The following is a 17,460-nucleotide window of genomic DNA, read 5'->3' as shown; positions in this document are numbered from 1 at the left end:
CAAGCAAATTCAATGAGGGAAAAAGCTCTCACGCTCTTTTTAAAAAGCCTGTGTCCCATATCTTTAGCTGCAGGAGAAAAAGAAAAAGAACCTTCTTACTTATTGATGCAAAACTTACCCACATTAATCAGAGCATATTGATATCTGTCTCCAGACCGAGCGCCTATTTATTCTTCATAGGCCTCCCCACTTCTTCCCGGTGCTTTCACGCTGCTCAACATGAGTATTCAATTCATCCTTCTGTTCTTGTCACTCTCATCTTTCCAAGTAAGAGCCAGCCAATCTGCATTTGAACTTTTGAATGTGTCTGGCAAACACCATAGTCCATTGCGTAACCCTTTTCTAGTATTTTTGTGAATTTGCTCAGTCTGAACTCTGAAGTGTAATGTTTTTTCTTTATAAATGCAGGCTTGTCTAGCAATCAACAAGGAGGCATTTTCGCAATCACTTTCTAAACAAACAAACCCATTCACTCCCAGATCCTCACTGGTTCGTTATTGGAAAACCCATGTCTCCAGCAACCTTCCAGTCCCGCAATTCCTGCTTTCCAGAGCTTCCCCTCTCTCCCCTCATGACTACGCCTTCTTCAAAAAGCTCGTCTCCCAAAAAACCCTCTCTTCACGCTACGATTCCCTTTGCTCCTTAGCCAATTTGTGCTGCTCGTTCGATTCGTCAACACAACTTTCCGATGCAACCAATCGCACCGGCAATAACGATGCCAACTTCGCCCTCTACTCCAATAAACAATTTGCAAACTACGGATCGTCTCAAATCGGCGGAGTCAAATCGTTCAAGAACTACTCAGGTGGATTGAACAACATCAATGATTCGTTCAAAAAATACAACCCAGGCTCGATCCGCCAAAACGAACGGTTCACGAACTACGCAGAAAACGGCAATGTAGCAGATACCAACTTCACCAGTTACGGGTCTGAGCCACCTCCGGCTCCAGTAGCTTCAACAACTACGACAAGCTCGTCAACGTTCCCAATCTCCGATTCACGTCCTACGACTCCGGGGCCGACAACCGCCAGCTGTCATTCTCCAGCTATGGTAATGAAACCAACTCTGGTACCCAATCGTTCGCGAGTTACGGCAAGAAAGGTCAAGCGGGACCCAGGGATTTCACTAACTACGCGGTTAGCTCCAATATACTGCAATCCGACTTCACGGGTTATGGCGAGTCGGGTAAAAGAGCAAACGACACTTTTAAGTCCTACGCTACTTCAGGTAACAACCCGAAAGCCAGTTTCAAATTCTACGGCACCGGCTCTTCATCTGGATCCGAAACATTCACGAGTTATCGGAACGGTGCTAATGTGGGCGAGGATTCATTCCAGAGCTACGCTGCAAAATCTAGCTTGAGCTCGGCGAGTTTCGAGAACTACGGGCAATCGTTCAACGTTGGGAACGACACCTTCAAGGAATACGGCAAGGGAGCCGTGGGTCGGACCACAATCGGGTTCAAGACATACGGGTTGGGCCGGATGTTCAAAGATTATGCCAAGCAGGGCGTTTCGTTTTCAGGGTATCGCAATTTCAGCGGGTCCAGTGGCAGATTCGTAAATAAATTGGTGGAGCCCGGCAAATTTTTCAGGGAGTCCATTATCAAGGAAGGAAATGTCATGGCAATGCCCGACATAAGAGACAAGATGCCTGCGAGGTCGTTTTTGCCTGAGGCTCTTTCATCAAAATTACCATTCTCGTCGTCTTGGCTGGGCGAGATCAAGGAACTGTTTCACGCGCGAGACGGGTCGGCGATGGAGCGCGTGATAGTGCAGGCCCTAGCAGAGTGCGAGAGGGCGCCGAGCCGAGGCGAGGTGAAACGGTGCGTAGGGTCGGGGGAAGCCATGATACAGTTCGCCGTGTCCGTACTGGGACCCAAGGTGGTGATGAGGAGCACCGAGAACGTGAAGGGATCAAGCACGAGCGTGATGATCGGAAAAGTCAGAGCTATCAACGGCGGACGAGTGACAAAATCCGTTTCTTGCCATCAAAGTTTGTACCCGTACCTAATGTATTATTGTCACTCCGTCCCCCGAGTAAGGGTGTATGAAGCTGATATTCTTGACGTGGACACAAAGGTAAGGATCAATCATGGGGTTGCCATATGTCATTTGGACACGTCAGCATGGGGCCCAGCGCATGGGGCCTTCCTGGTGCTGGGGTCGGCTCCTGGGAAAATCGAAGTGTGTCACTGGATCTTCGAGAACGACGTCACGTGGACCACCGCCGACTGAGAATGATAGGCTGCTTTCCTTTATTTCCCTTGTTAAATTTAAGTTAGGTAGGTGTCGGCTTTGTTGTTGTTAAACTGTTGAATCCTTAAAGATCGTGAATGTTAATCGCAATCGTTTGTGTCCACATACATGGGCATTGGCCGTGGAGATGATGAGAAAAGGGAAGGACACGAGAGGCATTGTGGGGTTTGTGAGTGAGGAAACCGAAGTGAAAGTGCGCATGTTCTGGGGATAATGATAAAGAGAGGAAACAGGGTGGGCAGCTTTAGCCTTTAGGTGCAAACCCAGGAAGTGGAGCATCAAAGCTGCCATGGATGGCATGGAGTGTGGAATATATTGAACTCAATGGTCGTCGTCTGATAGAAACAACAATGGCCCACCACTATGTGATCCTCTCCTCTTCCATCCATCACTTCCATCATGGCCCATCCACTGTAATCTTCTCCGACCCAGTTTAGTCGATTTGTTTGATAAAACCATCAGGGTCTAATTTCGGTGTTTGTTTCTTGCTTTATTTACTGTGCTAAAGTGACTTTTGCACGTATTGCTATGAGTATACTGTTTTTAATAATAATGGCCAGAAGAAGGAGGCGTGCAACTTACAGAATGAAAATGTTGCTTGGAACTCCATAACGTGAAATCTCCCCTTCCACGCATACTATTATTGTTACTTACCATGAAGTATGCACGCGCGCCAGCACACTTTGAAAATTGGATTTTCATGGTTGACAGCGAAAGCAACCAATAGGGGGAAAAAAAGAAAAGGAACAAACGAACAAACGAGAAGATCATCCGACACTTGATATTATGTGTGTTGCCGTGGAGGCGAAGCTAGTGGTTGTTTTGGAATGAGTGATAGGAATAATGGTGTTTCGCGGCTGAAAACGAGGAACAAAATATGGAGCTCTACAGTGGATGGAATAATTTCGTGTTTCTGCACAGTGGCTTGGATGTCAGAATTAATCAAAGCCCATAATCAGCTTTGACTGATATAAACGTGAGCCCAGCATTGGGCAGCTACAGAGCATCCGGCACAGGTCCAATTCTCCTATTTCTATTTAATTGTTTATTATTATTTGAAAACAAAGAAATAAAAATTAAAAAGAAATGATGATAACGTGATAGAGGCGGGGTATAGACAGCGCCGTTTACGTGGAGGAGATGACAGTGTCAGGGTTTTGGCGAAAAAAGGATGCTCCTATGGAATAGAGTAGAATATATGATAAAAGGACAGGAATGACACGGAATGCGCACGCGTTGGCTGTTTGGTTGATGAGATCTGCCAAACCATTGCGTCATGACAGAGCAAGAGGCACGTCACCAGAGTTCCCATTCATGGGATTGTTATTGTGCTCTAGTTAGAATCTGAAATTGGAATCAAGCTCGACGGATGAGTCAGAGTTTGTTCGAAAAATTTAAAACCAAACTTAAAAAAATAATAATTTTTTATTATTAAAGCCTATTCAAACAATCTGAATGTGCTCGAAAAAATTTGGGCTAAACCCGATCGAATTCGAGCTTGGCCCAAATATCTGAATAAAAAAAATAAATTTTTAAAAATATATATAATATAATAAATATTAATTATTTTTAAAGTTTTATATCATTTTATTTTAAAATACCATATATTTAAGTGTATTACTATAATTATTTTAAAAAAATAAAAATATTTATAGTTTCTTATTTTAATCAAATAAAATATCTCAAAATAATAATAAATATATTTTAATATTAATTTTTATATTTTAAGACTTAATTTTTTTTAAAAAAAGTTGAGTGATGTACACCATTTTCTTGCCTAAAAAATTATATTTTATATTTTTTATAAAATAAAATAATTAATTTTAAATTAAAAATAATTTTAAAAATAAAATTTGGGTATGTACAAATTTATGGCTCTACTACTACATAAACATAATAAATAAAATAATATTTTTAAATTATTATTTAATTATCATACATGTCAGACTTAGTTAAAAATTAAGAATGAATTAAAGTAAATACCTTTTATATATAAGGCTTAAACAATATAAAAGGTTAAAGAAAAAAATTTAAAAAAATAGTGTTCACCCATAATTAAATTATTTTTTATATAATATAATGATGGCTATTTTTCTCATATTCTTAAAAATAAAAAGTACAGTTTATCTAATATTTATTAAAAATTTTGAGCTAATTAGGATAATAATTTTAAATTAGTGGCTTAATCGTAGTTGAATTGAGATTAACTTGAATATAATTAAAATAATATAATTTAATTAAAATTTATAAATATTTTTATATAGCCATGATAAGGGCAATATTTAAATAAATAAGACATTAATTTACAAGTAAAGGAAACATTTATAAATAAATTGTATATAATACAACAAAATAGTAACAAAGCTACTTAAATACTTAACTATAAAGTTAATAAGTTATTATTTTTTATTCTTTTTAAGTGAAAATAATATTTTATGTGTCTAAAATTATTTAAAAATTAAAATTGATTAACAAATAAAAAAATATTTTTAAAAATTTTTTGGTATTCCGGTCGGCCTAAATAATCCGAAAGCCCAAATATATTAGAGCTAAACTTGACTATAAAAACTTTTTAGAATGAGTAGGATTCTTTAAATTTAATTTAAATAAGCTCAGCCTGAATTAAATCTGACTGAATAAATTCAATTCATCTAAACTATCAGCTCTAGCTCCAACCTATATGACAAATTGATTCATGAGGAGGGGAAGCTCAGGAGTTTCGTTCCTTAGGAACTGTTCTGTCTCCCTATTCTCTTCTTATAAAGAGACCAGTGTCTGTATAATTAACTAAGTTTGACATTTTGGGGCCTTTTATCATCCACCTTTTTGACCTTCTTAATTACAGACGTTGAGTGATAAGAGGAGATTGTGTTTTGTCGTTTCAGTTTCCGTTCCAAAATTGACGAGGAAATGCATAGGCTGGGTTGACTTGACCCTTCAATCGTGATCGGCGAGGCATCATTCTCCAGCCTTTCACGAATATTCATCCAATCTCTTTCCTATCCTATTTATTTATTCATTTCTTCCATGACAGGTAATCTTTTATAAATTATTTCTATTAAATTTACTAATATTAATATTAAAAAAATAAAAGTGCTAAACATTTTAAATATGTTCTATATAATAAATTTTAAAAATAATATCATATTACTTTTTCTTTCTAACAAAAGATAATTTTAAAAATATCTTTTAAATATTATTTAAAAAGCTGCATCATAATTTATAAATAAAACCAAATAGATCTTATACGACGTGCTTTATAAATAAGATCAGGGGAGTATTTATTATTCATCTTATTTGGCACATTTTATTTAAAACTTTTAAATCCTCAACTCTTCATATTTGCTATATTCTAGAGTCTACCTTAGATTGCATTATGTTTGGTTGGAGTAAAAAGGAGTTCCAATTCCCTTGATTTGTAAGGAGAGTTTGGAGGGAAATTAGAAAAAAAATTGAAAGAATTTTAATAAAGACTCCTTAACTATGTTTATTTAAATTCAAAACTCCTAAAAGTTTTTGAAGTTCACTATAGTTTGAAAGTACCGATTTGATATTAAATTTATGAAAAAAATGGCAAAACCGCCCTTTGTTTAGATTAGCATTAAAATTGTCATACTTCACTTGTTCATTTTATGTAATAAAATCAAGTGAAAGCCTGAAATGAATTAATGAAGCAAGACAATAAATAATAGCTTATAAGTAAATAAACAACATACAATATAGAAATTAATAAATTGTCTTAAGATAATTCAAGTACCTAAAATGAAAATAAGTTAAGTAAGGCGATTAACAATATTTTGCAAGTAAATTAATAAGTGAAGTAGGGCAATGAATAAATGAAGTAAAAAAGTTCTGGTATTAATTTAAATGATGAGCAATTTTATTATTTTCTTTATGAATTTAATATCAAATTAGCACCTCAAAACTGCAGTGTCATCTCAAAAATTCACAAGTTATAAATTTAAACAAATGTGATCAATGAGTCTTTATGGAAATTTTTTCAAAATATTTAATAAATTGAGAACCTATAATAATGCCAAACAACTACCCTCTACTCCAACTAAGCATAGGGTTAGAATAATCTATTATCCATAGAGTTGGGAAAAAAGGCTAAGCTCGTAGAGCTAACCCATTTAAGCCTGTATAACAATAGGGTCGGCATATAAATATGACTCTAAAATAATAAATTGAGCTTAAATGGGCTAACCCGTTTAAGCCTGCATGTGCATATTTTTTTAATTAATTTTCATGACTTTCACTCTTCTTATATTTGAAAAAAAATTAAACTAAATCTTATTTCACATCACATGTCAACCCATATCTACTGAGGATGGAAGGCCAAAAAAAAGGAAAAATAGTATCGAAGAATCATTGATTAAAATTTATATCAGTTAAGGAACATTTGTTGTCAAAATTTAAGTGGATACTTGTGAATTTGAGTTAGCTTTTATCAACAAGTATTTATTCAGATTTTAATAACAACTCATTTTAAATTAATAACAGTTCATTGTAACTTATTTTCCATTCAGGTTATGACAACAATGGTTCTTAATTGATATAAATTTTATATAGAAATCCTTGGTTGCTATTTTTCAAAAAAAACCTTAAATCTCCTAATTCATCTAGATTCACGTTAATAATTCATTCAGTTCAACAGTTACTCTTCTTTCTTCAATATGCTTATCTCCTTTTTGTCGCTATAAGTTGTCCTCGTTCTTTAGTAAGTCATCGCATCGTCATCCCTATCTCCATCATCGTAACTCACAAGTCATCTTGGCTCCTGATCTTGCTCACTCTTCAGTCATACCTATTGCTCACTCCAATAATGCTCCCTCCTAAGAACTAAGTCTCAACAATGCTTGACTAGTCGGCGCTTGTTGTCATCGATATCTCAAGTTCTCATGTCACTTATCATATTTGTGCATTTGCAACTCATGAGCCAAGCTCTTTTTGATGCACATATTATGCCTATACTCTTTGTTTTTCTCGATCTCCTAGTCTCATATCTCAGTCTTACAAGGCTTAATCTCATCTAATATCAACTTGGTGTTTATTGGCTTAGTCAATCCATTGCTTATTGCCTTGCTATCATTTCATTTGTGTTTTTAATTCATTTAGGTGTTATTTGATTAGTTTTTTGGTACCTTTTTTTTATTAGGTATTATATTGAAATGAAGTAATTTTTTACTTGATTAAAAAATTTAAAAAAATAAAAATAATTAAAAGGGCCTGGAGCCTATAAGGCCGATCTTGAGCCCGCTATATCGAGAGCCGAGCTTCGTATATTAAAGTCTTAAAAGAAACTCAAACTTAAAAGGGCTATTTCTTTTAGGTCTAAGCTTGTCAAGGGTCGATCCTACAAGGCTGCCCCATCTGTTTTCTTAATTATAGTTACCCGCCAACTAAATATAGGGTCAGAATAGTCTATTTCAATGGATTGGCATATGGATCATGAATGAACAAGAAAAAAATAATTAAATAATAATAATCAATCCCTACTCTACCTTTTAAGTAAAGATTCATTAAAAAATTAAAATAGCATTATTTTGCTGAAACAAAGGGTCTATGTATGCATGATACATAAGCATGTTTACAAACAAAGGGTCTGTATATGCATGATACATGAGCATGTTTCCATTTAAAAAATATGCGTGTAACTATACGATCCATACGCTAGGGCATGCCTCTGTGTGAGAAAAATACAATCATTACAAGTAACATGGGGTGTAAGAAGGTTGCGATGTTAAACTTCAAGATAAAGGCTGCTGGCACAAAAAAAAAAAAAAAATTCAACTGGAAGGATTTTTTTATTTATTTTGACCACTCATAAATATTTTTTTATTAGAATTAATTTATTCAAAATATAATCAAACATTGAATATTAATGTATTTTTTAATACAAATTTAAATTTCAATTCAACAAATTATAAGGGGTTAGTTTCTTTAAAAGATTTATTTTTATATGTCAGAAACTGTTTCAAATAAAATTACCTTTTAAGAATACATTTTAGAGCTGCTCAGGATTTTAGGCAATTTTGCTGCTGATTTATCCACACAACCAGCCCTTTACTATAAAAGCACATAACACGAGTACCTGCCCGGATTGAACATGTCAATAAGTGAAAAAAATATATTTCCTTCATCTCAAATTATAAAATATTTTTAAATAAAATTTTATATATTAATAAATTTTATCAAATATAATTAACAACCTTATTTTTTTAAAATAAAAATATAAACTTTTAAAAATATCCATCATTTAATATATTAAAAAAAATAAAAATTAATTATAGAGAGAATAAAGATAATATTAAAATTGATGCATTTAATAAAATTTTAATTTATTTAAAGTATATTATATTTTGAGACGAAATTTTTTTTAAAAAAATATTTTATAATTTGAGACAAAGAAATATGAAGAAACCCTCAAGGTTTGTCGTTGTGGTTCGTGAACATTTATGTAAAATTGTTTATTTATATAACAAATATGGCAATCAATGTAACCAGTGTATTATTTTCTCCAACTTAGAGAGTACGTGTTGGTTTTTTTTTTTTATTTATCTGGGATTGAATTGATAATTTGATAAGTAGTTACTTCCTTCACATTTATAGAAAACGGAGACCGAGATTGAGAAAGTAGTTGACGTGCTAATTTTTTTATTACTTTCAATTCTACTCTTAATTGAATGTCTTTTTTCTATGAAAAGTCTGTTCTTTTGTTATTCTTAACTCATTTAATGAGGATATATTAAAAATACTTTATAATTCTTTCTCGAACTTCAGACAGGCTCTTATAAAAAGAGATAGAGGAGTAGTATTATAGTACTGTTGTGGACAAATGAATGTTTTTTCCCCCTTTATCACGAGAATTACGTATCTATATGACTGATTTTTATAGTCCAGAAATCGCGAAATTGACTGCAATAAATCCAAGTTCCATTAATCTGGTTTATAATTAAATAAAACATTGCCAATTCAAAAACTTTTCTACCTTCAAACGAATAATAGGGGAATTTATACAAAAGGATCTATCGAGAGAGGGAGGGGAGGGAGAAATTATGGAAGAATTACCAATGTTATGCTTGAATACAGATGAATAAGAAAATTTAAAGCCAATATAAATCCATTATATTAAATCAAATCGAGCCAAGTCCACATAAATCGATTAAAATTAATTATAAATAAATTTAAATTTTGTTGTTAGACAAAATTAATTGGTTTGGTTTAATTTAAGTTTTTATTTTAAAAAACTTCAACCAAACCAAACTAAGCCTTATTATATTTATTATATACATTTTAATAAATTTGCCTAAGTTTAAAAATTTAGTTATTTATAAATCATTAGTAAAAATATGTTACAATTAGCTAAATATTATCTAAAATTATCCATGATAATTTTTAATTTTTGTAGTCAAGTGTTTAAAGATAATATATTAATTTTTAATAGTTAAACATGCTAGTTAATTGTTAAAAAATTTCTTTCATGCTCTAGAGATTTTTTCATTGTAAAAAGTAACTAGTAGTTGAAAATTATTAATAATAAACATGAACACATATTGATGACTATGAAAAATATCTTAAAAAATTTTTAAATTTGATTTAATATGAATCGAATCAAACCAAATCGCTTAAAAATTGAATCGAATCGAACCAAATCACTTAAAAATTGAACCAAACTAGTTAAATGGAAAAATCTAATAGATTCCACACCATAAAAATTGATTAGTTTGGTTCAATTTGATTTTTCCTTAAATTTGAACTGAACGGTTAAACACCCTTATATGTGAATTTATATTTGGGTTAAATATAATCCTTTATTCGGGCTCTAAAAAATTTAAAGATTTGGAAAATCTAAATCCAAATATTATCTTAATTATTTAATAATTTAAATCTTTTTTGAATTGGCAAACCTTTGTCATTTTCAAATCTTCACATGCACCTTCGAAATATTACATAATAGTAACAATTTTTGTTATTTAAACTATTCAAACAAAAAAATTAAATATATGAATTTGAAACATGGTATTTTAAATTCAAATTAATCAATTCAAATACTACCTAAGCTTATTTTTAAAATATACTATTGAATTTTAAGAGTCCTTCAAGAATCTCTATTTGATAATTATTGAAATTCAACTATAAATCTGCATGGTTCAAATCAAAATCCCTCATTTGATTGAAACATTATATTTCTTTCATTCTTTTTGTTTGATTTTTTTGGGTCAAATATATCCCTTTTTTATCCTCATGCACAATTTTCCTGGAGAAATAATACCCCATTCATTTTAAATTATAAAACATTTTTTAAAAGGATTCAACATCGTAAAATATAAAACGCCTTAATAAAAATAAAATTTTATGAATAATAATTTTTTAATACTATCCTTTCATTATATTATCTTTTTTAATACTATTTTATAAAATAAAATTATTTTTAAAATTTTATATTTTTATTTTAAAAAAATAAAGTTATAAAGTATATTTAATAAATTTTATTATTATATATAATTTTATTTATATTATAATTTGAGATGGAGAGAATATTATTTTCATAATAGAGAAAAGATCATGAATATTTATTTCATTTATAAAATCTCCTTATGGCATACTCATTCAGCTGAAAAAAAATTAAAATGCATATGGTGGTATTTGTTTTTTTTGCACGCCTGCACAAAAAATGGGTATCACGGGAATTTTCTTCCCCCAACACGGGGACAAGGGCGTAGCAACCGCGGATTGATTTTGGAAAAAATATAATTCAAGATCTCTATTTCACTCACATTTTATTATAAATTTTTATATTTTTTTAATATTTTAAATTTTTATATTTTTTTTAATACTTTAAATTTTTAAATGAATAAAGTATAGATTTAAAAAAAATTTAAAAAATACTAAAATTAAAAATTTAAAAAAATTTAAAATTTATAATAAAATGTGAGTAGAATGTAACGAATCAAAAATATATTTTTTCTTTAGTTCGGAGATTAGTGGTGGGAGACCTAAAAGCGCCCCAAAGCTCGAGGAAGTCAATGGTTATATATATGGATACAAGAGGCGACGAAAATGGCAAGCGGTTGAAGATGTTCACAACGATGGTTGAAGGGGCCGTCGCATGTAGGCGGAGAGAAAGGGGAAGAAGCTGAAGAATTGTCTCAACATCAACTCTATTTCGTCCTCTCTGTTGTAAACCATATTACACAGAGAAAAAGGTTGAAGTAGAAGAAGGACGAGAAGGAGCAAGAAGATGAAGGAGGGGAGCGAGGGGTTTGTGAGGGCGGATCAAATTGATCTCAAGAGCATAGACGAACAGCTGGAGAGACACATGAACAGGGCATTGACTATGGAGAAGAACAAGAGGAAAGAAGATGATGATTTTGCTACTAATATTGTTATCAGCCCTAGGGCCATCGGACCTAAGGGTGGGTCCACCTTTAGGAAGCAAAGGCAGGATTGGGAGATTGACCCTTCCAAGCTCATTATCAAGTCAGTTATCGCCCGTGGCACTTTCGGCACTGTCCACCGTGGTGTCTACGATGGCCAAGACGTCGCCGGTCAGTCCCACCTTTCACTTCACCCGTCTCCCTCTCCCTTTTTGGCGATGATTTTTGAGCCAATATTTTTTGTGATCTCCGCCTGTTCATGTCGAAGTCCTCTTTCCTTAAAAATCAAGCTCTTTTTTTTTTGCTACTGTTGCAATGACAATTTATTCTGAACTGATTCAGCAAAATTATCGCTTCGATTTTTTTGTTGGGTGTCGGAGATTTGTCATTTTTGCTCCCGCTTAATCTTCCTCACAACGGCGGAGAGATATTTTTTTTTTATTGTCGAAGAGTTGACTTTTACGATTGGAGATGGGCTGTTTTGTATTCATCCTTATGAAATCCGTGAGCCCTACACGGACTGGAGTTGAAATTGTGGAAACAGCAACCGGATGATATTTTGCATCTGTTACATCATGTGAAGTTTTGAACCCAGTTGGTATTGGGATACAAGGGCATGTGGACCTTGTAGGTATTAGCATGCCATTTTGAGTGGCAAGTTTTACTTTGGATAAAATTGAACTTTCTGTATAATATTGAATTTCGGAAAGAGTATACAAGTAAAAGGGACTTGTTGAACTGATGCCCCAAGTCTCTCTCAGAATTTGTTCTGCTGTTGATTCTCTATGGTAACTTGGTTCCCTGGGCGGACCCAGAAATCAGCAGTTGGCGGTCTTGGTGTGTTGGTCTTGTTGATGTAATAAAACAACGTGTTCAACCACAAACAACATCTAAGAGCCTATATTTACTTTCTCTTCTAGTCCAAGACAGAACCCAATAATTTGGACATTGGAATAACATATTATTTGCTTGGGTACTTTTCTAATTAAATTGGTAATACTTTGCTGCGTATAGCTGGTATCAATCATTGTAATTGCTTCCCTTATGCTCAGTTAAATTGCTGGACTGGGGTGAAGAAGGCCAAAGGACAGAAGCTGAAATTGCTGCACTTAGGGCTGCATTTATACAGGAAGTTGCTGTTTGGCATAAACTTGATCATCCCAATGTCACTAAGGTCAGTTATAACTTTATGAAATTCAGCTTTTTTTTCCTAGTCTTTTATTGTTGTTGTTGGTCAAGCCTGTGGGCTTTGATGTAACAAAGAAGGCTATACATTCTTCCTCTTTGTTGTAACTCATAAGAACTCCTTGGTAATCTAGCATACCAAAAATGTAGTTTTCCTGAAGATTGAGTTGCTTCCTCTTCCCTCCACGTAAGTTCGACGTTTGAGTAGAAGTCAATGTTGTCTTTCACAACCTTTTTTTTCTCGCAATTATGGACTGATATTTGATTTGCCATTGAGTGCTTTCATTACCTTATTTCAAATCTTCAATCAATAGATTAAGAGCACGATGTTTCCAGAGTGCCTGCCCTTGTGGTATTCTGGATAGTGCTATGGATTTTATAGACGAATCTCCTCATTCAGAGGGGAATGATATAAAATTGTTCTTGCCATCTTGATTTATAATCTGATAGTCTAATATAGGATATGAAAAAGAATGGTATAAGTTCTGAAACATGAGTTCATATGGTATGAGACTTGATGTTAAAATATATTAATATTAATTTGAGGCTGCTTGTAGAGAAGTCCTGCAGAAGTATTGTTGCACAAGCATGCTTTTTTAGTTAAATCAGCATTACAAAAATGTGGATAAGTTTCTGAAAATAAAATTAATGAAATGCCTATGAACATTTTTAGTTGCAGGCCCTGTCGTGTGTTGATGGATTTCATCCTATTTTTGCTCTCCCCTCTGGTCTAGTCTTAGTTATGCAGCGGGACTTGAGTACTGTTACCTAGTTAGTTTTTTCTTTTTTCTTATAAAAAAAAATAAAAATGAAATGCTTATGAGCATTTTCTCTCCTTGGTGAACTTCCACCTTTCTGACATTAAGAAAAGATGTCTTATACTTCATCAGATGAAAGTCCATTGATCAGTGGGTTTGCTGGTCTTTGTTCAATTCTTTTCTGGGACAAAGATGCTTTCAGATATTGAGGAGGAAGCTCCTTGCCCCCTTCTGTCATTATAAAATTTTCACTTGTGTTCCATCTAGGATAGCTTGCAGTTTTTTTGAAGGGGCACTTTGCTCTTGTCTATTTTATCCTTAATTTCTTACTCAATTTGCTCTTCATTCTAGTTTATAGGAGCAACAATGGGGTCATCAGAACTACAGGTACAAACTGACAATGGGCTAATCAGTATGCCAAGCAATGTCTGTTGTGTTGTTGTGGAATATCTTCCTGGGGGTGCACTGAAATCTTACTTGATAAAAAACAGGAGAAGGAAATTAACTTTTAAAGTTGTCATCCAGCTTGTGCTAGATCTTGCAAGAGGGTAATTTTCCTTCACAACTTCCTCCTCCTATGGACTATTGTGGTTCGGCAGTTTGATAACAATAAATGGCTTACAATGTTCTTACGTAACCATGGAAATAAAATTCATTTGATTTTTCAGGCTGAGTTATCTTCACGCTCAAAAGATTGTCCATAGGGATGTAAAGACAGAGAACATGTTATTGGATAAATCACGCACAGTTAAAATTGCTGACTTTGGGGTTGCACGTGTTGAGGCTTCAAATCCTAATGACATGACAGGGGAGACTGGTACACTTGGTTACATGGCCCCAGAGGTTTGAAGCTTATAGAAACTTTTAGAATTTGCATATGAAAGCTGGTTGGAAAAAAAAAAAAAAAAGGCATTTGCATATGAAAATTTCATGTGTAGTTATTTGCATATATGTTATCACTGTCATATTTTGTAATGCAACTAGAATACGTGGATGTGTATCTTTTACAGTTTAGCACCACATTATTACTTCTTCTGGTAAGGTCTTCATTAAAGAATGTGATAACAAACACTTTGATAACTGTACACAAGTTATGTCTTAAATGGTGGCCTTAATGTGGGGCAAGCAACATGTCAAAAAGAAAAGAAAATTATGAGGATTTTTTTTTTTTAAAAAAAAAAAGATAAAAGAGAGAGATTGTGTAGTTGACTATTCACATATTTTCCATATGTGGTGGTATCATGCAGGTGTTAAATGGCAAGCCCTATAACAGGAAGTGTGATGTGTACAGTTTTGGCATCTGTTTATGGGAGACTTATTGTTGTGACATGCCGTACCCTGACCTAAGTTTCTCAGAGGTTACTACAGCCGTTGTCCGTCAGGTAAACTATCTTTTCTGTTCAAATTGATTATCCCTGTTGAGCAGCATGTGATTTTTGATATAGTTTGATAATGTTATTATTATTATTATTATTTTTGGTTTGGGAATCAAAGAATCTGAGACCGGAGATACCAAGATGTTGCCCAAGTTCTCTGGCAAATGTAATGAAGAGATGCTGGGATGCCAATCCTGAAAAGCGGCCGGAGATGGATGAGGTGGTTTCCTTGCTAGAAGCCATTGACACGTCAAAAGGTGGAGGCATGATCCCTCTTGATCAACAGCAAGGTTGTCTTTGCTTCCGCAAGTTCAGAGGACCATGATCCATAGTTTTTCAACAAACGATTAGTTGGTCGGGTATAGTGATTTATGTATCTATGGTGAGAAAACAGAAAACGATTCCAAGTTTGAGGGAGGAATATACAGTAGGGGGTATAGGAATGATAAGATACACCCTTTTTTTCCTTAGATTCTTGCTCATTTTCACCCGTGGTTTGGTTTTATAGAATGTGGGTATTAAGTTGAGCTTGTCATTTTAACTAATATGTATGATCTTTATTATAATGTAACACTCATGACTGAGGTGATTACATTTAGTAGTATGATCACTTGCACACTTGAAAACTTTGTAATAGAGGGAGCCATTTTGTTATGTAAAGAGAAAAATCTGTTGTCATTTGATTTGAGTTATAAAGTGATACAGAATTGTTAAGCTTCTATGTGATAAGATCTTGTGTGTATGCATGTAGTATGGCCCAAAGAATGACCAAAATTTTAACGGTATGAAACAATATTTTGAGGACTCGCTCTCATAAATGGTATTTCTGGGCATCCAAACGGTGATTAGACGTTGCTCATAGCGATTTGTGAATTTTCGTCTCGCCGATCGGTTGTTCTGTAATAAATGGCATAGAGGATGAGCTGCACCAGTCCGGAAAGTGCTCCCAATCCATTGGGAAGCTGATGATATTCAAGACATCAAACCAATGGTTAACCTTTTGAAAAGACCATGAAACACTGAAATGTAAGGTTGAAACAGACACATTACCACAAGGTTGATGTCGAATTTGAAGAGAGCATAAATCACCCAGATGACTCCATTGGCGAAGTTAGCAAGCGAAATCAAGAAAGGCATGTACCTCACGCTCTTCGTTTTAATCACTAAACGCTGCTCATTGTAAGAAATACATCAAACAAGCATAGACAAGAAGAATGTAAGACAGAGTTAATATTATAACACAATTAAAAGGCATACCATGATCGTCAAGGGTGAAACGTACATAAGGATATTAAACACGATACAAATAATCCCAATAATCAAGGTTCTTTGCTTGAGGGTGTGAACGAAGTGCAGGATGCAAAATACCAATACCACACAGTATATGGCTTCGATCAAAAGGACAAGTAGGATCTTCTTCTGAAATGGGATAATTAATTTAGTTAACAACCAGAAAAACGGGAGTGATTAGATTAAGCACGTGTTTGGTTTCACGTTCAAAAATACAAAACCATAATAGCTTTATGGTTATGGTATTTTCTAAGGTGAAACCAGACATATACTTTAGAAAGTATACATGTGAACGGTGGGTGGCTCACACGTTTGCTCCAAGGAGCATAAAGGAAGAAGACTAGAACATAGGAGATCTCAATGACGAAGCCTATGGCATTGGTGGTGAGGACAAGGATGTTGTTTTTGCTCACAAGTGGAGATCCATAGAACATCCACATCAAACAATTCACAATTGTGGCCAAATAGATATCAGGCTTGAACTCTTGCACCGACTTTGCCTTGTATATTCTTACAAACGTTGGGCTGCATCCACATTCAGAACAATCATGTCAAGCCCACCTTCCCCTATAATAAATTATTAGCAAGTTTATGAATAGAGAAACAGAGTCATGATAGGGACATTACAGGGGAGACAAGAATAAGCCAAAAGAGATGATATTTCCTGCAAATGAATTCTCTGATTAATTCACTTTTCAACTAAAGCTTTTATTAGAGAGCGAAACAAGGGAAGAGTGCTGTGTGTTGAAAGTGAAGAGGCTTTGGTGGACTGACCAATTATTCCAATGACGGTTCTGGCGAGGTCAGTGTTAGCCATGGTGGCAGAGTTGGAAGAAGAAACTCGAAAGAGAGAAGAACCAAAGGACAATGGTGAGGTAAAGACGACAGAATAAGATCCGTTATTCGTTATATAGGTAATATGCTTAAAAAAGGGGAAAAAACGATGAGTTATTTTAGGAGTGAGTTTGTGGACTTGGTCAACAACTTGGCAAGCAGTTTGCGATATATCTCTTTCCACGGACTTTACTGACTCGGCTTCAAATTCAACCAAGTATTTTCATTCTCTTTGCCACAAAAATAGAACCCTTACCTTTTCTTTTATTTTCATCTTCTGAAAAATCATGATCATCTTTATGACCCGATTTTATCGGAAACTAAAATGTAGTCTTTGCCAGTTCTTCTTCAAGGGTAATCTCGTAATTTCGCTTGA

At 34.0% G+C, this 17,460-nt stretch overlaps 2 protein-coding genes and 1 pseudogene across 2 annotated transcripts; 2 read left to right on the top strand and 1 right to left on the bottom strand.

The window, feature by feature from the left end:
* LOC129319302 (polygalacturonase 1 beta-like protein 3) lies at positions 1 to 2,741 on the top strand (annotated as a pseudogene).
* Positions 2,742 to 11,302: 8,561 nt separating this feature from the next.
* LOC129320818 (serine/threonine-protein kinase STY13-like) lies at positions 11,303 to 15,674 on the top strand. Its single transcript, XM_054966453.1, has 6 exons — positions 11,303 to 11,812; positions 12,694 to 12,815; positions 13,936 to 14,132; positions 14,253 to 14,427; positions 14,832 to 14,966; positions 15,079 to 15,674. The coding sequence occupies exons 1-6, from the start codon at positions 11,506 to 11,508 to the stop codon at positions 15,283 to 15,285; spliced, it is 1,143 nt and encodes a 380-aa protein (XP_054822428.1). The 5' UTR covers positions 11,303 to 11,505; the 3' UTR covers positions 15,286 to 15,674.
* Positions 15,611 to 17,112, bottom strand: LOC129320819 (bidirectional sugar transporter SWEET5-like). The gene is made up of 6 exons (XM_054966454.1): positions 17,025 to 17,112; positions 16,878 to 16,914; positions 16,559 to 16,775; positions 16,218 to 16,379; positions 16,011 to 16,130; positions 15,611 to 15,922 (listed from the first exon to the last, which is right to left on the bottom strand). The coding sequence occupies exons 1-6, from the start codon at positions 17,065 to 17,067 to the stop codon at positions 15,806 to 15,808; spliced, it is 696 nt and encodes a 231-aa protein (XP_054822429.1). The 5' UTR covers positions 17,068 to 17,112; the 3' UTR covers positions 15,611 to 15,805.
* Between the last annotated feature and the right edge of the window lie 348 nt (positions 17,113 to 17,460).

Source organism: Prosopis cineraria, unplaced genomic scaffold, assembly GCF_029017545.1.
Source record: "Prosopis cineraria cultivar Desert tree isolate PC_DT_omini unplaced genomic scaffold, ASM2901754v1 PC9, whole genome shotgun sequence".
NCBI classification, from domain to species: Eukaryota; Viridiplantae; Streptophyta; class Magnoliopsida; order Fabales; family Fabaceae; genus Prosopis; species Prosopis cineraria.
Note: the sequence above shows the minus strand (reverse complement) of the source record. Positions and strands in the feature narration are given on the sequence as shown.

Bases quoted from the DNA above. Each gene is read 5' to 3' on its own strand.
- LOC129320819 (XM_054966454.1), bottom strand. From the start codon at position 17,067: ATGGCTAACACTGACCTCGCCAGAACCGTCATTGGAATAATTG. The intron at 16,131-16,217 runs GTATGCCTTTTA...TACAATGAGCAG, and splicing joins TTTCACCCTTGACGATCATG to CGTTTAGTGATTAAAACGAA. The intron at 15,923-16,010 runs GTAATGTGTCTG...GAATATCATCAG, and splicing joins AATTCGACATCAACCTTGTG to CTTCCCAATGGATTGGGAGC.
- LOC129320818 (XM_054966453.1), top strand. From the start codon at position 11,506: ATGAAGGAGGGGAGCGAGGGGTTTGTGAGGGCGGATCAAATTGATCTC. The intron at 12,816-13,935 runs GTCAGTTATAAC...TCTTCATTCTAG, and splicing joins ATCATCCCAATGTCACTAAG to TTTATAGGAGCAACAATGGG. The intron at 14,428-14,831 runs GTTTGAAGCTTA...GGTATCATGCAG, and splicing joins TTGGTTACATGGCCCCAGAG to GTGTTAAATGGCAAGCCCTA.